This window comes from Thamnophis elegans, chromosome 8, assembly GCF_009769535.1.
Source record: "Thamnophis elegans isolate rThaEle1 chromosome 8, rThaEle1.pri, whole genome shotgun sequence".
NCBI classification, from domain to species: domain Eukaryota; kingdom Metazoa; phylum Chordata; class Lepidosauria; order Squamata; family Colubridae; genus Thamnophis; species Thamnophis elegans.
In genome coordinates, this window is record NC_045548.1 from 39195548 (window position 1) to 39220749 (window position 25202).

Here is a 25202-nt window from a genome sequence, read left to right on the forward strand (position 1 = left end):
TCTTTGTGAAATTTGGAGATAACAGCATGGACCTATTTGAATCATTGATCTTGGCAAGCATTACTGTTGTAGCTTTTGTTGAACTCTCCTTTGTTGGCTGTACATAAATTAGGAAAATGCTCTTCTTGGGATTGACTTCTTGCCTCTTTATTTCCAGATTGCTTTTACAATGAGTAAAACATCTTCAACCAAACTCAGTGATCCAACCTCAAAGTTCACCGAGTGATCAGTCTTTATCTGTGCGCCCATCCAATGTCATCGAACCTAGTGTGGCCAAACGGATCTGCTTTTATAAGAGTGGAGATCCTCAGTTTAATGGAATTAAAATGGTTGTCAATAGCCGCTCTTTTAGATCATTTGATGCTCTGCTTGACAACTTGTCAAAAAAGTTCCACTGCCTTTTGGAGTAAGGAACATTACTACACCCAGAGGAGTGCACAATATCAATAATCTGGAAGACCTTGAAGATGGAAAGTCATACATTTGCTCCCAACAAAAAAAATCAACCATTAATTTGGAGGTGGCCAGAAGAAAGCCCTTGCCATGGCAGATTAGTAGGCCAATCAGTGCTCGTCGTAAGGCTGCTACAGTTAACCAGAGAAAGCAAAGGGAGTATGTTCCAACGGGTTAGCACTATGCGACTGAGCACCCCTAAGAATTGCTTGTTTTCAGAAATGGCAATGCAAAAATCTGGTTGTAGAGTTGTCTTGGATAAGAAGAACACACAAAATTTTGAGGCCTTTTTGGACCATATCAGTGAATTAATGCAGTTTCAGTATTGAAATTATAATACTGATGGGAGAAAGGTAAGATAACTATAAATAATAATCAAATATGTTTATTTTTGTGGAATCGGAGAGGGACTTCTTGTGAATCACACAATATTTCCGAGGAAATGCTCTTCAGTAGAGGTACTTTACCGTCAATTAGGCCATCGAAAAAAACACTTTAACTAAACTTTTATAGCAAATATTGAAATTGAAAGCATTCATCAATCTTTTCTTTCTAATTTACTAAAGCATATTTAGTATGGGAGTGAGCTGGGTGGAAAACAAATAAAAGTAAATAAAATAAATTTTGCTTGGCTTTTGTTACTAGTAGGTCAAATTCTTACATTTCAGCATCCAATAATAGATTTCTGTTATTTATTTACTTATTAGTTATTTATTCATTGCCTGTATCTACAACAAATTTATTATTATAAAAAATTTTCACCACAGAGATCAAGAAAAATAGCTTGCCACCTTCCAAGTCTTGCACATTTAAAACACCTGATTTACATTGTCCTGTATTCTCTAGTTATTACTAGATGCTTCAGTATTAAGAAAATGGAATTCTTGGAAGCACAAAGTAAGGAGGCCTTGGATATGCAAAGAAACTGTTATTAAATCTGCACCTTTACGTCTACTTCAAGCTGGTATTTTGTTAAGGAGCTTTTCCAGGGCATCTCTAGGAGCGTCCCTCAATCTTACTACCAGCAATTAGTCACATCATAATCTCTTAAAGGCTATACTATGCTTAGACTTCTCATGAGGGCATAATTCTAGTTCTTTTCCTATTCACATTCACAACAGAATATTTCCCTGCCTGCCTGTCTTCCAAAAACAGTTGAAATATTTCAAGTTTCCTTTTCCCAGATGGCTGTAGCTAAAGCTTTGATGAATATTTAATATCAGTATGTCTTTGTCAAACAAGAAAATGCAAATATTGTGATGATAGAAGAAAGAGCTGTAAAATATTTTTTAAATCTTAATTATGATTAGGGGTGTAACATTTTATTTAAAACTTTCCACTGTTACATGAACTTGTCTTTCTATTAGGAATAGATAGCATGATACCTACCAGCATTGCTACATTTACAGATAACTACTTGCTAGACATATTCTTGCTGAAATACGCCATGGGTTCATAAAATTTTTTAAAGTTTTCAAATGGGAACATTTCAGTCACTCAACCTAATTTTCTGTAGAATTTTTCTGGTTCCCAGGGAGATATTTAAAGGAAGTAGAGATGGGTAGCAGGTAGAAACAGAGCAATGCTACTAAAAGAAAGAATAATAGATCAGCCTGAGAAAGGGAAAACCTTGAAGTAGAGGATGTGATTTGCTGAAGATGCCTCTCAAAAGCTCATGGATTCTGGAATTTTGTGAGCTGGTGAGAGCAGACTCCACTGCTGTGCTAATCCGCTGTCTGTATTTACCGATGCTGTGGTAGCAATGGAACAACAGTGCTCCAGTTCTTAACATTTACAGCGTACCACTGAGTAGAGGTGACCAGGAAAGGAACAGGAGGATGCAATATAAAAATAAGTGTCCGACCAAACAAAGCAAATGACCCGGATGAGTTACCGCAATCTTGGAATGTCCAAAAGTCCAAGAGAAGGAAGCACATAGATTGTGGCTAACATTGGAAGTGATTTTCTTTCCCTGTATATGTGTCTGTGCAATACTACAAGCTAAATGGACACTGGAAACATGGGGATTGCTTGGAACATGGTTTTAATGGTGGACAGGACACATGGCTTGAGGTCCTAGGCAAAAAGGGCATCACATGCTTCGAAGACTGTAGAGTGAGAAAAAGAAGCGAAGGGGCTTGCTGAGAGTTCCTGAGTTTCTTTATACTCTCTGTTTGGCATCACCTCTCTGTTTTCTATTCCTGTGTAAGAAATGTATTCTGATGATTGTCAGACTCCCAGAGGTGTGTGTGTGTGTGTGTGTGTGTGTGTGTAGCTAAACTTTGTAGTTGTGTGTCTTTGAGTTCCAAGCTTGATTGTGTTCCCAGGTGACCCTGTGGTGAGATGGGTAAAGGGCTCATACTATCATGCCCTTAATCCCATCACCCTGGAGCTGAAGGGGACTCTTTGTTATGAAGAATAGACTGCCTCAGGTATTTTTATGTCCCATTGACAAAGGTGGGGTATTAAGAGTGAGCCTGTTTCCTGCCTAAACATATTTCTCCATTTCTTATACAGGGAAATAAATATTCTGTCTTCTTAATATTTCCACATGATATTTCATTGTTCTGGAGAGTGGGGGGCTTTAACTTCCTACACTCCCTCACTACCAATACTGCCACCAATGGATATGATGTGCAAGTCTAACCAATTGTTAGTTTACACTTCAGGGTTTTGTGCCAGCTCAAAGTATGGGTTAATTTGGTAAACTGGATTAAATCTGCTTTGTTTTTTTTATTTGTTTATTGAATATGCCACCATTACACTCTACAAAGTGACTATATAAATGAAACCAATGTATTTGAGGATATTTCTAATAGTTATATCTGAGAAAGGGGAAGGGATCTAAAAAGAGGGTTAATTTATTGGCTTCTTTTCAGGTCTCCAACCTTCAGGGTCTGATATTGGTGTTCTGGAGCTGTTGTGGCGCAGGGAGAGAACCCTTAAGGCAGGGAATTATGATCCTCGTAGGTATCATTGCCTGCAAGACTTCCGGGGGTCTCCAGTCGTGTCCATCCCCAAACAAACCTCAAGTCAGAGAGCAGAAAAAGTAAGTTCCTTAAATTATCCCACTTTTCCCCATTCTTTTAAATTATTGATAAGGTCAGCCCTAGCATTAGGTAAAACACATTGGCCAGCTTGGGAAACTGATTTTGGGTATCATGAAAAGGATAATAAATGGTTAGTTAGTTAGTTAGTTAGTTAGTTAGTTAGTTAGTTAGTTAGTTAGTTAATATGCTGCTGCTTCACTTGATTTAGCCTGAGCTTTGGGGAGATAGATAAAGGCAAGTAACAGTGTTATTTTACTTTAGGTGCCAAAATAATTTAACTTGCTTTCACTCTCCACTTTGAAATTGAAAGAATGTGAAATGTATTTTGTTCTCTTCAGAAAACATGATATCTTTGGCCTGCCTTTATATTAAGAAGAACCACCACCACCCAAAGCAAATCTCAAAGACCAGACTGAACATTACCAGTAGTCATATGTCAATCACTTTGTTTCATCCCAATCTATTTTGCTCGATTGCTATAAAGGGCATCTATGATACTAATTTAAGGTTCTTGAAAATTGAGTAGGTGAAAAAAATAGTGGTTAAACAAGCAAGCAAATTAATACATATGAGAAATAAAACACATTTACATTCTATAGCTGAGTGGTCTACCTATAACCTAAAGTGAATTTAAGAATTAGAAATGAAAACCTAGAAGAACATGAAGTCTGTCTCAATGCTTGGAGATTTGTGTCCCGGAGCTTTCATATGTGCAAAATGTGACTCTGGGCTGTTAAATGTTACATTAAACCAGGGGTAGTCAACCTTTTTATACTTACCGCCCACTTTGTATCTCTGTTAGTAGTAAAATTTTATAACCGTCCACTGGTTCCACAGTAATGGTGATTTATAAGTAGGGAAGTCAATTAAATTAAAAAAAGGAAAGTGCTTCAGTATCGGACAAACTCCTACCGCCCACCATGAAAGCTGGAACGCCCACCAGGTTGACTACCACTGCATTAAACCAACATTAAATGGCAACAATAGCATCTTAGTGGCACTCAATTCTGCTTTCTGTAGTTGCTTCCATAGCATCAGTTAGAATTTGTCCCCCTTATCTTTCAGTCACTTTTGGTCCTTTTAAAACAAAAATTATGATGATTATGGAAGCAAGGGACAACATAGAGTAAATTGATTTTTACAAAAATAACAAATTGCTTGTTCATTCAAGCAAATTTTTATTCCTGGAAATTGCATGGGCAAGTCCCTATAAGTTCCTTTCAGTGACGTGCAGTCAGGGGAGGCAGGGGAGGCAGGGGCCTCACCACTGTCATGATGAAAGAAAAACAAAATTAAAAGGAAAAAGGCAGAGGTAGTTGCTGGTAGTTGCTGGTTAGTGCTTAACTGCAGGGGGAGACGAGAGAACAACGGGCCTCCTTTACTTTAGCTTTATGATTACTTGAGCAGAGTTAAGCAAGGGTTAAAAGGCGAAAAATTCCTTATGCAAAGGAGGCACGTGGTTCTCTCGCCTCCTCCTGCAGAGGGCACTTTGTTTAGAGGCTTTTTAAAAAAAGTTAAGCAGAGTCATCCACGTGGTGACTCTAGCAGCAACTATCCTAGCCTGGTTAGAGCAGCTCTTGCCTTTTCTTTTTACATTTTCATCATGGCGGACAAGAGGAAAGTTGAAATCCTCTGACACAGCTGGAAAAGGTATGTGGGTTGGAGGGAGGGGGTAGGGGGGAGGAATTCCAAATTATTTGTAAGTAATTGTAATTGTTTTATTATAAGTAATTTGTGTGTGTGTGTGTATGTGTGTGTGTGTGTTTTACCTGCCTCTGCTGGTGCGCGGGCTGGCACTTTTTTATTTTTTATTTTTTAAAGCCATGCCGCCGCGTCTCACCATAGAGCAGGACACACTGGCTTCTGGCCATACAGCGGGTCCCATTGTATGGCCGGGGTGGCGACATGCACTTTAAAGTGCCAGCGTGCCTTCCGGCCATTCAGCAGGTCCCGCTATATGGCCGGGGCAGCAGCATGCACTTTAAACTGCCAGCGCGCCTCCCGGCCATAAAGCAGGACATGTTTTGCTCTATGGCGGGGCGCGGCACCATGCACTTTAAAGTGCCGGCATGCCTTCCGGTCATAAAGCAGGTCCTGCTGTATGGCCAGGCGGCGGCATGCACTTTAAAGTGCCGTGCGCCGGGCTGGGTGAGTCCTGGAAGACAGGCGGGAGATGGCACAGGCATCTGGATGCTCTCCTGTCACCGTCCCTGAGGAACCACCACCGCTGCCTCACTCCTCCTTGTCTTCACCGCACGTCACTGGTTTCTTTGAAGGGTTTTACCCTTGTCTGCTTCCTAGGGCTGAGAAAGAGTGACTAGCTCAAGATCATCCAACTGGCTTTGGGTCGCAGGCAGGATTAGAATTCAGTCTCCTGATTTCTAGCCTGAGGCTTTAAGCACTACACCAAACTGGCTCTCTAATTTGATTTTAGTTATACTTGTTATTCGTTGCATACTACTGGCATTAAGTAATATGCATATTTTAGATTCCAAAGAGGTCCTTTGGGACATTTGGGGGTTCAAATACAGCATCTGCCAGCTCTTTAAAGCAACTGACTCTGAGAAGTGACGCAGCTGTTTTAGAGACCAGTAGGCAACCACTATGCCTATGTTTCCACACATTTTGAGTTAGATTTCTTGGAATTGAATTTAAAAAATGCCCAGCTCTATTAATTAGACCTTTTAAATAAATATGTGCAGCTCAGGATATATGTTAGAAAATCAAGGAAATTTTTAGGTACTTTCTCTGATTCATCTAGAAAACAAAGAGTGAAAAGTTTAAAAAAAGTAATATAGTATGTTCATGTGTTGGCAACTTCTTTCTCCACAGTTGTCTGCAATCCTAGGAAAAGAAGAGTTTGCTTTAAAACTTGACAATAGATGCTAAGCGAATATTCCCACATGCCTATAAGCACTTTTTTCTGAATCACAATCATATGTATATGTACCCGCATAGTTTAAATAATCCCAGATTTTGATGAATATCATATAATTAGTTGTTGTATCAATTTATGTAGCAATTTCACAACTGCTAAATTATAAAAAGAAATTTCAGTGCATACGCAGCTCCTTTATTAGGAATGCTTTTTTATTTTTGTGTAATTTAATATTGTCTACATGTTTTATACATCTACATACCTGCATGTTTTCTGCATGTTTTGTACTAACAATGATTTTTTGTGTCTTTTCTTTTGCTTCTTTGCTACCTGTCTGCTGCTATTTTTATGGATGTTTATGCTGGATGACTATCTTCCACACTTTAATCTAACCTTGTCATGTTGGGTGCTTTCAATAAATTGCTTGAAAGTGAGTGGGATTCAGATAGATTCAAGATCCAGAACTCAGATGTTCTCTGCTTCTTCTTATAAGGAGTACAGCAATGATAGCAATTCAGATTCCTCTTTTATTCCTGACAATGACATGGGCACAGTAAAAAATTGTTTGCATGCTGATGAAGATTATCCTGCAGAGCATTTCACTGATGACATTGAAAAGTCTGTTCATCTTAATCAAGATGGCAGTATGACAGTTGAGATGCGAGTTCGGTTCAAGATTAAAAAGAAGGAAACGATAAAATGGACCACCACTGTTTCTCATGCTGGCACTCCAGCAGTCATTCCAGAAGTTCAAACATCTGATTTAAATAATCTGCCATATAAAAATCCCACAGAGGAGTTCAGCATTGCTGAAAATGATGTCCCAATGCAGCAAATCTGTACAAAAATGATCAATCAAAATCCTGCAAATCAATTGAAAACCAGCACTTATGACATCTGGCAGGATCAACTGATGAACACAGAGTCGAGGCAGGAAAGAAATAATGATCTTAAACTTAATTTCTGTAGGCCTCCTACTCCTGGGCCTAGAAAAGTCAGACAAAAGAAAGCATTAGTTGAAAGTGTTACAGTGGTATCAGACACAAGTGTCCAAAAAAAAATGGTAGGTCAATTTTCTGTCAGTGAAGAAATGGACAATGGCAAAACCAAATCTAAGCACTGTATGATTACTCATGCTACCAGCCAAATAACAAATGTTACTCATCCCAAAATAGTGGAGTATGCAATAACCATACACTGAATCAAACTCAGACTGACCAAGAGGAGAAACAAATGTTGAGCAAAAGCACAATTAAAAAGTCCTATGATCTGCCTGAAGAGGATGTATTATTACATAATGTTTTGGAGAAATCAGTTGTAGAGAAAGGGTTACCTAACAGTTTAACACCTGAAGGTTATTCTAGTATTGGACAAGGACAATCTTTGGTAAAGAGGAATAATATATCTATACCATGTTTATCTAATAAATGTGATGCTGTAGAACAGGAACTAAATTCCTTCAACAACCAATCAGAATGGTCTCAGTTAAAAACTAAAGAAATTATATATGACCAATGTGAAATACACCATTGTTCCTCATCATTGCCGCCTAAAAGCAATAATACAATTTGTAAATGTTGTCCAATGACTCCTAAGTTAACAGGATCTGATTATATTGCTGCTACGCTCTTCTCTGATGAAAGCCAAGCTACATCATCTAGTGACAAAAAGAAAAAGAAGAAGAAAAAGAATAAATTAGATATAGTGAAACAAAATGTGAGTTCCCCAAAGGACTCATATGACATTTCCATCGAAGGTATACAGAGAAATATGTAAACACCTGCACAATTCACAACACAAGAGAGAAGATGAATCATTCTCCTACAGAGCCAGCAATTTATAAAAGAGAGCTTGCATTTCCTGTTGGAAACTCTGACGGTGCTATTAAAACCATAAACACCAGAGGTGATTTATATAGCCCAGTTTCAATTATATCCCAGCAGAATGATTTAGAAGAAAACATAAAGAAAAATCTAAATAGTCAGTTACCTCACCAAAATAGCAAATCTATGAAAGCTGAAGATCTACTATTAATAAAGGATAACACAAAACATGAATTTGAACAGATTAAGGATGGGACATGTAAAGCTCTTAATAAAATAGAACGACCACCTACTTCACTAAAGCCTTTAAGTGATTCAGGAAATGGTCAGAAAGCAGAAGATAAAAAGGGAAAGATTATTTCAACTAAACTGATAAAATCATCATCAAAACACAAAGAAGTGAAAAAGAAGAAAAAATCTGAAAGTGCTACGGGTAGTATAGACAAGGTATTGGATGAAACGAAAGCGTTGGATACTTTGGGACATTCAGACTTTACAAATGAGATTACAAAACAGTCTCTTGAAAATTACATTCAAACCTGGTTGCAAAATGTATATCCAAAGGCTGAGAGCCCCCCACAACACTTGGCTCCTCTAAACTCAATTAACAAGAAATCACATCACCCGACAGTAAAATCATTCTTAGATAAAGGAAATAAAGAAACTGGGCGCAATAATATTCCTGAAGATCAACAGAAGAGTACGTTAAATAATCTCAGTGAAGTGCAAGCTTTGGAAGAATCATTTAAAGAATTATATGAAACACACAGAGATTGTTTAAGAAATGTTGATGGGATCTTGAAAGATGAAGACAAATATTTAATGCCATCAGATACTCAGGAAAAAGTGAAACTTTCCTTGTGTGATATCATACATAAATATAAAAAAAAGCTTCAGGAAGAAACTGATCATACCAGATGTAATTCTGAAATAAATGCTCAAGTTGATCCTGAATCTGTTCCAGCTACTGAGGCGGAGAAATATTGCAAAAATAGTCTTTTGCTACATAAATTGAAATCAGAAATTTTCAATCTTGAAAAAACCAAAACTGGATTCCTCCAAAATTTAAATTGTCTTTCAGATATTTTTTCTTCTCTCCTTGTATCTCCTTCCAATCTCCTGCTAGTTTGGCTTCTACTAAATCTGAAAGAATGTTTGCCCTTTATAAATAAAGATGAGAAGGTGGGAACTAGTTGCAGTTGTTCAGAAATCTCTATGCTTTCGCAATATTTGAAACAGGTTCTGGCTAAAGAAGAAGATGAAAAGTTAATGACAGCTGCTTCTGACATGCAGGATTGCACATCAAACTCCTTAATATTTTCTGGGGTGCAAATAGAAAAACAGGAATTAACATATTGCCAAGAAAATATTGCTCTGATTGAAACTAAAAATATATCAGGCACTGAAGAACAAAAACAGCCAAATGAGAATTTGATCCTGAATGACAGTTTAAATTCTGGAGAAGTGTTAGATGTGAAAGAGGTAGCAGAAGAGTTACGGAGCAGCTATGAAGAACAGCAACCATACAGCCACCCAGCAGAACATTCAGATATGTATGAAATGGTTGTGATGCAAAATCTAAACTGCACAAAAACACAGTCAGGAAATGTGTTTTCAAATGAAGACTTTCTTGAAGAAAATGAGGCCATTCCATTGCAAGAATTAGAGAAAAAAATCCCAGATCCATCATTAAATAATGAAAACCCGAGCTGTTTGAAGAATTTAATATCCCTATTTTCAACACTAGTGATCATACTAATGGGCAGATTTTTGATCCAGAATCATCACAATTAGATGATGAAGAATTAAATAGCTCAGAAGAGCAAAAATATACAACATCAACATGTGAAAGTGAAGATTCTGATGAGAACCTTACTTTGACTATTAAAAACACTACAGATGAGAACCATGTAGAAAATTCTACAACAGATAATCTAGAGGAAAATGATTCTTCAGTGGAAACCTCAGAGAAATTTTCCATTACTTCACCACAACCTTTTGTTTATGAATCTAATCAAATTCCAATCAATACTGAGGATAAGAAATCCAGAGTGAAATTAATAATAAATAGACTTGAGTGTGGATCTCATTCAAATGCTTCTTCAGAATTGAAAAAAACCATTGGAAGTCCCGGCACATCTGATTTGTCTGATTATCGACCAGAAACTGATGAGAGTGACAGCAGGTCTAGGCCGTCTAGTGATTTGTCTGATGAAAGTACAGATGAAGCAATATATGAAAAAAGCTACAACACAGGCTATGTAAAAAGAACTATTGAACGTCTTTATGGTAAATCAGAAACTGAATTTAAACCCATTTCCAAGCCTTGTTCTCCATATATGGGTCAGATGCTATCCAAAGATACAGACGTTCCCTTACATGTCATCACTGATAAAATCCCCTTGTTTGGTCAAGCTCATAATGGATGGCCTGAGGATAAAGGAGCTTCTTCATTAATATCATACAATAAGTTTGATTTAAATACAATCAGCAATGAATATGCTATTTTGCCAACTCCTGCATTCAGCCTTAATGGGGAAGAAACATGTAACGCTGATTGTTCACTGCAAAATGCTAACCAACACAGTGAGTTTAAGGCCAGATTGCTGAAGATGAAGGGATACTGATCAATAAAGGAAAATGGCTTCTTAAGGAAAACCATTTAATAAGAAAATCACCCCCTGACAACAGTGGAATGTATGGCAATAAGGATACAACATCAGCTGATACTTTTTTTGACAATCATAGTAGTGACGTTCCATATTCTCATTTGCAGAATATGGAGCTAAGGTCAGCAATGAAAGAAATATCATCTTCTGATTTGGAATATATGGCAAAGCCTTGTGACAATGAAGGCAATTACTTCAACATGCCTCATGATAGTGATTCAGAGCCTTTTCCCCCTGTTCCAGGTATAAAATGCAATAACAGCCCAAATCATAGGAAGGAATACAATACTTCTTCAGAATGTTGCATAGAGCTGAACAGCTATTCCCCAGCATTCTCAAAGGTCGATTTTAAATTACCTAACAATCGAATACACCCTCTAGATCAAATTACAGATGACGCACTAGTTCGGACCCAGCCAACTAGGAATGCCACTTCAAACAGGAATAGGCCTGAGACTCAAGATTCTTTAGATAGACTCCATGCTATTTGTGGACAACATTGTCCCATACTGACAGCTCTCATAAAGCCACTGAATGAGCAGATTAGAGGATGTGCTTATCAAAAGCATCTGATATTGAGAATCTAATCTGGCTACCATACTTGATAAATAAATCCATAGGGAAAGATAAATGTATAATTAAACTCAGTAAAACCCATGATCAGCTGAAGATCAGCTGCATGAATAAGAGTTCAATTAACATTTTTGGAAGACATTACACTGACAACATCTTAGATATTACAAATTTTAATTTAATAATTTTAAGTTACCTTTCTCCCTAAATTATCTCTATGATATCACAAATGTTACTAAAGGAATGTTATTAAAGACAGAGGTATACAAGAATCATGAAAGTAGCAGAAGAAAAGATGATGATCTTGATGGGATAACTGTAGAATACAGAAATAATTTATCTAGCTATCAAAGCACAAGAAGTAATGCTGATAAATTTTTTTTGGGGGAAAGGACTTCTTCATTAGAACATTTTATAGCAAGTGGTCAAAATGAATATTTTCAAAGGAATTTCATAAAAGTGACTTACTGGGAAATAACTGTATATCTGAAAGATAGAAGTGTTCAGTCTTGGCAACTTTTATTAATATTTAAACAAAAACCATCATTCAAGAAAAATTATTTCGGGTTGCTTGTTTTTCTGAGTATTCTTACCTTTTCTGTAGAAAATGAAGACTTTTCACCCAAGAAGTTCAGGTAATAGTAAAATAAAGATATGTTGTTTTTGTCTATCTCAAGATTAAATTGCAAAACTCCATAATTTTATGAGCATTGAAGAAAAAGAGCTGTGAATAGATTGATAGATTGATAGATTGATAGATTGATAGATTGATAGATTGATAGATTGATAGATTGATAGATTGATAGATTGATAGATTGATAGATTGATGGATTGATGGATGGATGGATGGATGGATAGATAGACGGATAGACAGACAGACAGACAGATAGATAGATAGCTACAGTGGTGGGATTCAAATAATTTAACAACCAGTTCTCTGCCCCAATGATTTCTTCCAACAACCAGTTCACCAAACTGCTCAGAAACTTAACAACTGGTTCTCCTGCGAACTGGCTGAATCCCACCACTGGATAGATAGATGATATCCTAGTTGACAAAGAGCAAGTAGCAGCTGAATTGATAGCTGAATAATGGATCCACTTAAACAAAAGACAAATCTTCAGTTTATCAACTTAACACTGCCATTTCCAGCTTAAAACAATCTTGTTCTGCATTCCAGTAATATTTAATGTGCTACACGAGTATATATTAGTGCACATATATTTATAATATATTTAACTGTATAACTGTTGACCAAAATTCATCTCCTGTAAAATAAAATGAATTAATCCTCCCTCTGCAGAATACCAACCATTCTTTTTCTACACATAGAAATAAACTCTACACACACTGTTTTTCCCCTCCTTTGAGGGAGGAGGAGACAGAGAAAGAGAAAGAAGAAATGAATGGAGATGGGTTAAAGGGAAAGTATAGCAGCTGCCTTTGGAAAGCAAGAAAAAAAACTAGAGAAGAAGAGCAGAACTAGATAGAAATTAGGTGATGGCAAGAGATAATTGAATAGAGGAAGAAAGGTGCTTAGGTATTGGCAGCTTCCTGAACTGTAATTAAATTCAGATGAAAAAGCAATGGTACAAGTATTCTAGCAAGTGAAATAATTTTCAAATTAGAACCATTATATATCAGTGATCATCAGGGAGAAGAGTTTCTGTGTCTTTTACTCATAAAATTACAATGCACCAGAGGGAAAGTGGTTTATTTTCCTTATAACTGGGAGTCTGCAGTTGGTTCTTTACATAACTGATTAAATCTTAATAATAAAGAAACAACTCTTACAGGCATTAACTAAAAAAGGAGAAAATCAGAGTCAAATAGCCCTCACCGCTCATAAGGCAGATCTTCCAATAGCCATGCTAATTTGCAATTCTTTCTCATTCCTTTGCTTTCAAAGCTATTCTTAATAGCAATTTTAAGAACGTCAATTCACAGTTAATTTTTGCAAAATATATCTGTATTTGCTGTTAGTAAGTATAATAATTTTTCTAATGAAACACGACATACTTATTTTTTGGAAGTTCAAACTAAAAGGGGAAAAAGTAGTTACTAAGTTCTCTCTATCTTTCTCTCTACCTATGTAACTTTATTTTTTAAAAAAGTGATTATAGTAACTACAGAATAACTAGTGCAACTTAGGTAAAGAACAATGTTCCCATAAATTAAAAACATTTCAGAAACAAGCAATAACCTCTTGGCATCATTGAAGTACACAAACCAAGCAAAATACTCTAAAACATCTTAAATAAACCAAAAGGCCCAATACCTCCACAAGAAGAAAAAAAGGCATTTACAATATTCAATGCAAGACTGCAACAGCCACTATAAAGGCGTATGGCAGAAGACTAGCAGAGGACATCCATAAACACCAACTAGCAGCCAGAAAACATGATGAAAATTCCTTAATTCTCACAACATATGGTAGATTCAATGACAGACAGACAGACAGAAATAGACAGTAACCCCGCATTCACTCATGCTGATGATGTTACTTAGTTAGGTAATGAAATGTTCTCAACCAGAGTACCTAGAACTCCACAGCTCATCCCTGAGTGACATACATTCTCTTTTATTACGCTATTTAAAATTTATTTTATGATATTCAAGATCAGAAACACCTGAAATACTTTGATATTTTGATTTTTATTGAGGTAGCCATTTTTGTTCTTCAGACATTAACTCCCTATATTCTTTGGCATCTTCCTAAATTCAATGAGATGCAAATTCTTTACCCTTTGTTCATATGAATCTTAAGAATAGCCCATCCCCAATAATATGTATTCTCCAAAGTTTCCTTTTAAACATTGAAAAAATATGGAGGGGGAATGGGATGGGGTCAATTAACATTTCTTGGAATAAAGAATAATCAATGATCAGGAGAATTAGCAAAGCAGAATTTCTGAATTTTTATCAACGCTAAGCAAATGAAAGAGAAGTCCATTCATGACTTTCCTTCAAGATCTGACAAATAATAGGCCCATGGAGCTAATCTATATTTATCAACTGGTCTCCATCTTCAGCCTTCACATAATCAACTAAAAACCTGCAGACATAGTGTTTTTGTTATGGCAGAAAAAATGCCATTCTTACTGATTTTTAAAAGTTAAATGTATGATTCTTACTAATATTCTTAAATAAATAAATTTCTAAAATTGAACAATTACCTGCATACACAGAACTAACATAAGCTGCAAATGGGTATTTATTTTATTTGCAAATTCTGAAAATGTAGAAATATTTTGGACATTTGTGTATGGAACATTGTATTTCTACTCAATAAATTGTATATGATCTTGAAATACTAAAAACAATAGACCTGCTGAAACTTTCTCGAAATAGCACAACATCTGGTCATCTCCAAGATCTGCTCCAAAAGTTTCTCAGTTGTCTGGAACAGATTTGAAGATGAGAAGAAGCTGGATCAAGAAGAAAGAACTGTTCCTAGTAACTGAAGCTATTTCACCAGGAGAATTGCATCATGTTAAATACATCAGATAAAATGCAGGCATGCACATAATAGTGAATATTTACTTAAAGGCCAAATTACTATTTAGAATTCTAGTTTTATATTACAATAAATCTCCATACAGTAAACATGTTAGCAAACATAGAGTGTGATTCTAAACAAAAAACAAAACAATCTAATCAAACACAGATTGCAGAATCGTGTAACTGAAATTATTTAAATGCAAAAGGCAACTCAGAGAGGTTATCCTAGGGACCACCCCAGCTCCGATTGCTTCTCTCTGTCCAGTACAATTAAGCAGAGTGCATTTGCTAGGGATTCCATCCATTTAACAGGATCCATTGTAGGATGCAGAAAGTGTACAGTGCCTGCCCTCTTGAATGACATTCTCTCAGAGATTTGCACAGCTTCCATCTCCATGATATTTAGATAGCTGCTGTAAACCTGATTGTTTTCCTAAACCTTCTGGATGGGTTCGGGTAGGCGAAGCCTTGTTATGTTTGTTTTTCCAGTCAGCTAAAGTTCTTTTTACTTATTTCTTCATGTTGGTTTTTATTTTTAAACTTCCCAGAGTCCTTATGAATTTGGCTACTGTAGCATCTAAATTTGTATGGATGGATGCATAGAAAGATACAGAGAGATAATAATTTTCATATCTCTCTGCCAATCCAATTATTTCTGATTCATATTTACTGACAAGCCAATGGTAGCTATGTTTTTGTGTAAATAAAAATGTACATTCTGTTAAAACAATGTTTATCATTAAGCTGCAAATATAAAGGAATATCATTGGTTGAAAGACTCTGTCCCTATGATTCTGGAGACATGGAATCCTCTGGACATATCCTTCTTTGCTGCTCTTTTTATAGAGAAATCTGAGAAAAAAAATATTTTCCTATTAATTAATAGGCATCCTGGCCGTTCCGGTACTGTTTACCTTCAGTGGTTGCTTAAAGACAAACTTTGTAGTCACAGCACATTTAGCTAGATTCTGCACAACAAGAAGTTCTCTGGAACTTGATGAATAAGCCATTATAACCATTTTATACAATTAATGCACCAAATCTTTTGATATTATCACCCTGTTGTATTTTATTAACTATAGGCTTCACAATTTAAAGATTAATGTCAAATTATAGCTTAGGCTGGCTGTGCTCTTGTTTACATGCAACTGATAGATAGGCTGCCAAATTATGATTTTAACATATGTTTTATTTGTTATTTGTTATTATTTTATTCTAAACTTTCAATTATGCTCTTTGAGTATTTTTAATTGCATTGGTATTTGATTGTAATAAATATTTTGAATTTGAATATCATTAAACTTACTGCACAATAAAATTATGAACAATAAACTGAATTACTATTATGAAGCTGTGATATAACTGAATGAAGTAAAATAAAGAAATTCTGATTAATTTGAGTCCTAATTTGCTTGTGAGGTGAACAATCTAAATTGAAGGCCAATGTAAGGCTTGGTGACATTACAGGTAGCTGATTGTAAGAATGATTTTTGTAAATCAAGGTTGTCTTAATTTATTTTTTCAGCACCTGCTTTTGCAAGATGTAAATCATTACCATTCTCAGTTTATGAAACAAAGATAAGAAAATATATCTTTAGAGGTTAACCATGTAGTTGACTTTATATGTGCAAATCTATATTTACTAGACCAAAATGAGGCTCCAGATGAGATTATTAGGGCACAATAGTAAACATGAATCAGATATCTGATCTTGTTGTCAGCATGGATTTGGTTTAATCATATAAAAATTGTAATTGAGTTGAGGTCTGGTGTACCATGGCAGATGCCTCCATAGCAAATATTCCTGTAATATGCAAAACAATCTGACCACTCACATTCTTCTTGGGGTCATTAATAGAAATTTCCTTTCACCATTTTTGACTCTATAATATTAAGATAGATTAGTAAACTAGATACGGTACTACTTCACTGATATGTATAATAAGAGGTTTATACAGTATATAACACTGTACAGGTACAAATCAAACTTACTTAGCAATGCATTGAGTATGTTCTGTCCTACAGTTTTAATACGTATGGATTATGATGTCACTTTCCTTCCAGGAATTCAATGCAATATTCATAGAACCCCTCCCCCACTGTTTATCTTTACAATATAAAACTGGTGTATGTATGTGGGGATAGATTTGGCTGACCTAGTACTGGCTGACCAGGTTACTTGATAAACTTTATGGAATGGATTTGAATTTGGGTCACCATGGTCATAACACAGAACCTTAATAATTACACCAATTGCTCACTGTAATAACTGAATATGCAGAGGGATGTTTTGAAGCCACTTGTTAGAATAGGAATTATTGACTAAAAAAAGAGAAAGATAAATAATAAGACGATCTGAAATCTAGAAAATGAGAAATTTGGATGTGGTTTAACTTATTTTTTTCTGAGTCTTATAGAGACAATTCTTATATTACAGAGGAACACTAGTGAGGGATTATTAATGTATGGTTAGGGCTACAAAATCTGGTTGTAAAAATCAAGATGTTCTCTGGATCTTTACTTTTCTGCATCCTTTTGCTGCCATTTAGTGGACGTCCATTTTTTTGCAGAATCACCCTTTTTTTGCAGCCCAGATGTGAAAGGCCATTTTCTGTCTCATATTGCAAACTACAGTTATGAGAATAAATAGGGAAAGCTGCTTATTCCGAGTGGTGTTTCTGAAAAGCAGAAGCAAATTTCTTATTTATTAGAAAAGCAACAGTTTAGAATTGCTTAATAAAATCTGTATGTCAGCTGTACATGGTATAGATATATATTTCAGGGTACTTTGTATTAAGACAAGGAACTAAGAGGTACCAGTTAAATCTCCCAAGGATACAATTATTTTCTACCTTCAGAGAACCAGAAGAAGTACAAACTATTTGGAAGGAACAAAATATTCCTTTATCTTTGATATCAAAGATTCAGGTTTTGAAACAAGATTTTTTTTCTTTTTCTTTCTTTAATACTGCTCTGTTGAATTAACAAATGAACATAACACTGCATTTTAACAGTGAAGAAAATCCTTTATTAAAAAATAATTCTATGCAGATTTGTTGCTGCCATCAATAGTAATGCAAGTCATTATTGAGGCACAAGTATCAGGACAAATGAACCAATAAAAAACTGCCTATCACAGACTTATTTCCTGAATAACTAAGAGAGAAGAAAAGAAGATGGGCCACAATTAAATATGACTGTTTTAAATTCCAGTCAGGTTTGTGGTAAAAGAGATTTATGTAAGGAAAACTGGTTTAATTTAACTGGTTTCAGATTCCTCCTCCAAAGGGTGAAAAAGGAGGAGAACAAAGAAAAGATCTTGCAAATTTTGTTTACTTTTAAGCGTATATTCAGACGAATGCTTTATTGATACTCTACGCAATACCTGAATGCTGAGTAAGAAGACAGTGAACTTAAACTCCACCCTATTCTGCGTTTATATAGCTTGAACTGAAAATTACTTTCACTGAATCAACTTCTAAGAATTTGGTGTTCATTTTCAGCAGGTATTCATAAATATTTGGGATTTCTTGTTATTATGCTTTAGAGACACACTTTACATTATTTAATCTTATTTCCTAGTTATTGAAGGAGATACTGAATTTTTATATTTTTAAATGACATTGCCCTTAATTTTATTATTGTAAGAGCTGCCATTTTAAATTAATGTATGCACTGTATTAAGGGATTAATATTATCACTCTTACTGTTGTTGTAAATATAATTCAGATATGTAATCCACAAACTCCAGGAAGTATATTTTTAGTGTATATTATTTTTACAAACTGTCTATTAATGTCACATTGTTATAATTGTTTTAAACAGTTTTTCATCTGTTTAAAAAGCTGTAAGCAGTATACCAAATAAAATAAAAGCAATCTTCAATACATACCATTAAATAAAACAGTCAATAATAAACCAGCTGCTATAAACCAAGATGTGCCTAGAGGTGTAATAAAACATTAAAGAAAAAGGTTAAGTAATTTGAAGTTCAGGTCTCTTAGAACTGACAGGGAAGAGCTGATCTCACAGGGATTCCCAGTGAGCAACATAGTTTTAAATAACTTTTTATGTTTCTGTAGCTATGAAATGGAAGGTAGTAATTTTTACCAGTGACCAGCCATCTTCAGGAACGAGCTCGCAAGTTTATATTACTTTATATGGGGAGCAAGGCAATTCAGGAGCTGTCTTTCTATATGGGGAAGAGAAAAAAGTCTTTGAAAGAGGAAGCAAAGATACTTTCATGGTAAGATATTTATTATAACAAGAATTTAGAATAATGCCATTTAATTAAAATTTCTTATTTGCTTAATATCAGTGATATGTGACTATCTGTGGGAAACAGTATCATTTCATATCATTGTGTCATTTTCTGTTTTCAACTACCACAAGACTTGAGCCAAGTAATTCTATTTAAATTATATTTATTGCAATAATAGCAACAGCATTTAGGCTTATATACCGCTTCACAGTGCTTTACTGCCCTTTCTAAGTAGTTTACAGAGTCAGCATATTTCCCCAACAATCTGGGTTTTCATTTTACTGAACTTGGAAGGATGGAAGGATGAATCAACCTTGAGCTGGTCAGGATCAAACTCCTGGCAGTGGGCAAAGTCAGCCTGCAACACTGCATTCTAAACACTCTTCATAATAATGTAGCTACTTCAGTTTGTAATACAACTCAACGACAGCTACAATGAATACAATTTCTGTTACTCTTTTTACTCTTTGATCCTTAGCTTGGTATTTACTTGAGAAGAATGTATAAACAAATTGGTAGGACTCATTCAAATGACTGGTTTTTCTTGCTTGTGTGACAGCTAATTCTCACATGGCAAAAAATACAGCTTGATATCAGTCTGTCTGTTACCAAAAGAAGAAAGAGATGGTAACTGCCTTCTGCTCAAAAGAATGGGGCATCAGGGCCAATGCAGAAATCATTTCAGACTTTTATTTTACTGTAAATAGTGATTATAGTTTATATACAACAGTAACTGGAAGTATATCATAATGCCTAATAAGTTTTTTTAAAAAAAATAAGACTACTTATCTGAACTTAAGTATACTTCAACATCTATTTTAGATGTTTTCTTTCTTTCTTTCTTTCTTTCTTTCTTTCTTTCTTTCTTTCTTTCTTTCTTTCTTTCTTTCTTTCTTTCTTTTTAAGCTGAATGAAATTTTGACTACTAACATTTCTGTATCTGCCATTGCCCCTTCCTGAATATAAATCTAGTGAAGATAGTAATAAAGCTATAGCATATTTATTGGTAGATATTGCTGTTTGTTGTTAAGGGACAAGTAGATCAAATTGGGAGGTGTCAGAGCTTTTAGAAGAAAGGAAGAATCAAAAATGGAATATTATTGGAATTCCATTGGCCAGCTATATGGCTGCCTTTTGTCTATTCAAGTGTATGGGACAAAAAAGATTCAAATTGAAATACGGCTGCTAGCAGCTCATAGCGCTATGAGTTTATTTTGTGCTTTGTCAAAATAATATCATTTATGACTATACAAATGTGTATGACTAATTGTGTAATTTTGAGTTTAATGAAACTTAATTCTTGAAAAATGTAGATTAAACTGAACAATAATTACTATAATAAAAGAAATTAATCAGTAATCTTCATATGCTGAAATAACTCTGGCCCCTAAAGTGTTCATTTTAAGTCTTTGAATAATTGTCAAACGTTATTCTAGCGAACACTCTGTTCCTCACAATTATGGTCTTAGAGGTTCTGTTTGATTGCATTATATATCAGTCCTCACAATGTCTGAAGTTTATGATCATTAAGATCCAAATAATTTTGAGGGCAACATGTTGAGAAGAGATACATAATTATCTAGGTTTGCTTTAGTATGAAGTAAAATTCAAAGTAACCTCACATTTTAATTTAAAAATATAAAGGTTTTTCCTCTGGAATTTCCCTAAAAGTGTTTTGATTGGAAAAATATTATCAACCTTATATAGTTAAAGAAGTTATAGTAGCATTTTTTTTTTAAAAAAGATATATGATCTACTATTTGATTTGCTATATTATGTGAACAGATTCACACTGAAGATTTGGGAGAGCTATACAAAATACGGATAGGACATAATAATTCTGGAGAAACCCCTGCCTGGCACTGCAAAGAGGTGACATAAATTAATACTATTTATTTATTTAGGTCTATCTGCCACTCTAGTGATAAATGAACTGCAAATACTGTAAACCCCTTGTTAGATTTGAAAAGCTTAGAAAAATGAAAATATCACCCAAAATATCAGTCATGAACATACTATGTGCTATATGATCAGAATGCTAGGATATAGAATGTTGCTCTCTGATTTTGTGATTGTAATAATGAAAATTTAAGGAATGGTCAGCTATTTGAAATACATGTTTCCAAATATATTTTCAAGTAGAGGCTACATAATGCGACACAGTATATAATATCAGTAACACTGAATGAGGTATCACATTGCATTATTGATTGTTTGCTTATGTCCCACCAAATGAGTGTCAACTCGTAGAAACTACACAAATAATTGTTTTCCAGGAGGCTCTGTCTAGTGGTGGGATTCAAATTTTTTTACTACCGGTTCTGTGGGTATGGCTTGGTGGGCGTGGCATGGCTTGGTGGGCATGGCATGGCTTGGTGAGAGTGGCAAGGGAAGAATACTGTAAAATCTCCAATCCCTCCCCACTCCAGCAGAAGGTTACTGAAAAATCCCCATTTCCTCCTGATCAACTGGGGCTTGGGAGGCAGAGAATAAATGGGGGTGGCGAACTACTCAAAATTTCTGCTACCGCTTCTCCAGAACTGCTCAGAACCTGCTGAAAACCACTTCTGGCTCTGTCCAATTTGGTCTTTTAAGCACTCTGGTTGGAACTTGTAGTTCAGAGAGAGCATCTTAACATAGATAATCAACTTATTTCACTTATTGGCAATTAGACTCTTATAAATTATCCTCCCCAAATAAATATTTATGAACATCCACAAACACATACATACATACATACATACATACATGCATGCATACATGCATGCATGCATGCATGCATACGTACACATATACACATACCCAAACACAAATAACTTGGATGCCATCCTAATTATGCTTTAAGTGTACAGTTAATATAGTGTCTTCGTGAAAAGTTTTCACTGCTATAGAATGGAATTAATAGACTTGAAATATCTTTAGGGTCTCTTGAATATTTCAGGACATGGAGTAAAAACATTTTGTTCACTTTGGATATGCAAAATACTGTTCTTAGAATTCTAAGAAGCACATTTATAGGAAAGCATGCATGCAAAAACACATGCTAACATGCTCATATACTACCAAAACAGCATGTGAAACCTTTGAATTATGTTCCCCATGGAAAAGTTATACCTGTAAAATGAGTGTAAAAAATGAGTCTTTTTTTAAAACATAAGCTCAGCAATTGGTCCTATCACATTGGAATGTGATAGAAAAACCTCTACTTCATTTCTGTAAAGATCTTAGAATAATCTAGTTTCAATTGTCTTTCAGCTGCAATTGCAGAATATTGTTACAGGGGAAAAATATGATTTCTCTGTTGAAAAGTGGCTGACGCAAGCTCAAGATGAAGGTGAAATCAGTCAGGAACTTCCTGTTTTGCATCAGGGACACCCCATTCTTCCAGGTAAGCTTCCAGAATAACAAGATGACTGCTCAATTCTGCTAATTGAGTAATTTCAAGATATTTATGTGTAAGAATTTATGTTAAATATAAATTTAAATTAAATAAAGTATAACCTCTGGTCACAACCATAATTCATTCCATAACCTTGGTCGCAACCCGATTTGGTTGTGACCTGAACCTAATTTTGCAATTTGGTGCTTACAAAAAAAATGGTGCAGAAGGGGAAATCTACCACAAAAAAAAAAAAAAATTGTGTGAATTTTTGGGTTGGAACCCGATTTGGTCATGGTCAGAAGCATTTGTGACCAGAGGTTCTACTGTATATAAATATTATATACATTTCAAAGACAATAATGCAACGGGCCACAATTAATACTTCCAAACTTTTAAATTCCATGATGATGCCAGACATATCAACCTATGTCTAGCCATTGAGACCATTATATACATAGACTATCTACAGGTTTTCAAGCAGCAGTTTTCAAGGACAGTGTTAGGAAAGGAACAACAAATAAAATGGATGTCTTTTATATAAGTCACATTTCACATTCTCATGCTTCATAAGCAGTGCACCTCAAAAAGACCATTAAGGTATCAATGGAAAACAAGGAGCAAGAGTAGCCAAAAGGATGAAAAAAACTGGAATAATACCTATATGAGAATCAGTTACTAAAAATTGGGGTCAACCATTGAAAGTGAATATAGAAGAGTCTAGATAAATAAGTATTTATACAGCCCAAACAACTTTTATTCCACAAGATATAGAGATTGCTACCAATGTAATATTTTGAGGACTCTAAATATATTTCATGGTGGAAAACACTTAATAGTATATAAACATGATTAGCAATTGGGTTGGCTACTTAGGGAGAAGAATGATGTTAGTTATGCCTTTGGCTTGATACACAGCTCCAGAACATTTGCTTTGTCAGGCTTCAACCTCAGGTACAAACAGACTTTTTTATTTCTGTCTGTCCTGCCTGATGTGGTAGGAGAGATAGGTAAGAGAGCAGGTTGCATTTTCCATAATCCAAGGAGTATTGACAAGACTTCAAAGAAAAGCCTTTTCTGTCATGATAGCTCCATTCTGGAACATCATCCCCATAAAATTAGATTGGCTCACACATTGCAGACCTTTTGTAAGTATTTGAAGACCTGGTTCCGTGCCTGAGCCTAGGGTTCCAGATGTGGAATGAAACTGATCTCTTGGGTGTGTTGAGGACTTGTTATGGTTCTCCAACCACTGCATGTTTTATTTTAATTTATCCATGTTTTAATTGTTTTAATTGTGAGCCAACCAGAATCATGTACTTTAAATGGTCAGCTAGATACAAGGAATAAATATGATATTGATGCATGTTGGACAGCAGTATAAAATAATTGTACACAGCATAATGTTGGTAAATTGCTATCTTTTTAAAATTTTCAGTGGCAATGTACAAGGTGCATGTAATAACTGGTGATCTCTGGAATGCTGGGACAGAAGCTGATGTTTACATAGCAATCAATGGAGAAAAAGGTGACACAGGGTGCCGACAGCTGCATAGGTCAATGAAGTCTCAACAACACATGAAAGGACAAGTGAGTGAATTCCCATAAAACCCACTGCTAAATATGTATACTGTATATGAAAGTCCTTTTTTTACCTGAAATGTAGGTAAAAAAAGTAAAGGTTTCCCTGTCAGTCACATCCAACTCTAGGGCATAGTGCTCCATTTCTTGGCCAAGAGAACCATCATTGTCCGAAGACATTTCCATGCTCATGTGGCCAGCATGGCTATAGGCCGAGGCTCATGGAACACTGTTACCTTCCGAACAAAATGGTACCTATTTATCTACTTGCATTTGCATGCTTTTGAACTGCTATGTGGACAGGAATTGGGGCATAACGAGAGTTCATCCCATTGCATGGAGCTCAGGTCTCAAACTCATTACATTCTAGTTGACAAGCTTGTCAGCTAGAAGGTAACAGGTTTGGGACCTGCTGAGCCATTGTGCCCAAAATGTATTTTTTGTCTTTTTTTCCTAGCCATTTAGGTCCAGTTGAATTGAGTCCCATTTTTGTTTTCTAATTTTTCCATTTGGCTCACCATTTTATATATTGAGGTATTTTAACAACCCAGGTTACCTTTTTGTCAGTGTTCTCTTGTACACTACCTAAAGTCACATTGTTTGAGTTGAGCACCATTATAAATGTGCACAATAAATAAAATGAGTTCATGTAAATATAACACTTTTCAAATTCAGCAATGACTATTAATTTGTATAGATCTGCATCACAAACAAAATTTATTAAAAATAACTTCACAGAATTATAGAATTATACACGACCACACTCCTATATATTTTAGGAAAGAAAGTGGATTAAATATGATTATGTCCTCTTCCTCATCTTTTAGCCAAAGAGATATGACTCCCTTTGGTATTTTCCAGCATAAAAATGCTAAACGTCTATTTACATATAAAACGTACAGCAAATGGACAGAACAGTTATTTGTGGGGAAAAGAAGAAATTGCACCTTAAATTTTAGCATGAAAAATAAGTACTTCCAGCACTGCTAAGTCAATTTAGCTTCAATGTAGCAATTTTGTGACCATGTTATCTT

The 25202-nt window shown here is 35.3% G+C and overlaps 1 protein-coding gene across 1 annotated transcript in view; it reads left to right on the top strand.

Annotated features, from left to right (window-relative positions):
- Positions 1-25202, top strand: part of RP1 (RP1 axonemal microtubule associated) — a 211589-nt gene that overhangs the window by 1431 nt on the left and 184956 nt on the right. The window contains 10 exon segments of the mRNA XM_032222943.1: positions 199-384; positions 387-583; positions 585-806; positions 3333-3393; positions 3396-3425; positions 3428-3502; positions 19030-19193; positions 20994-21080; positions 22464-22596; positions 24026-24177. Coding sequence (XP_032078834.1) covers positions 199-384; positions 387-583; positions 585-806; positions 3333-3393; positions 3396-3425; positions 3428-3502; positions 19030-19193; positions 20994-21080; positions 22464-22596; positions 24026-24177 — 1307 coding nt within the window.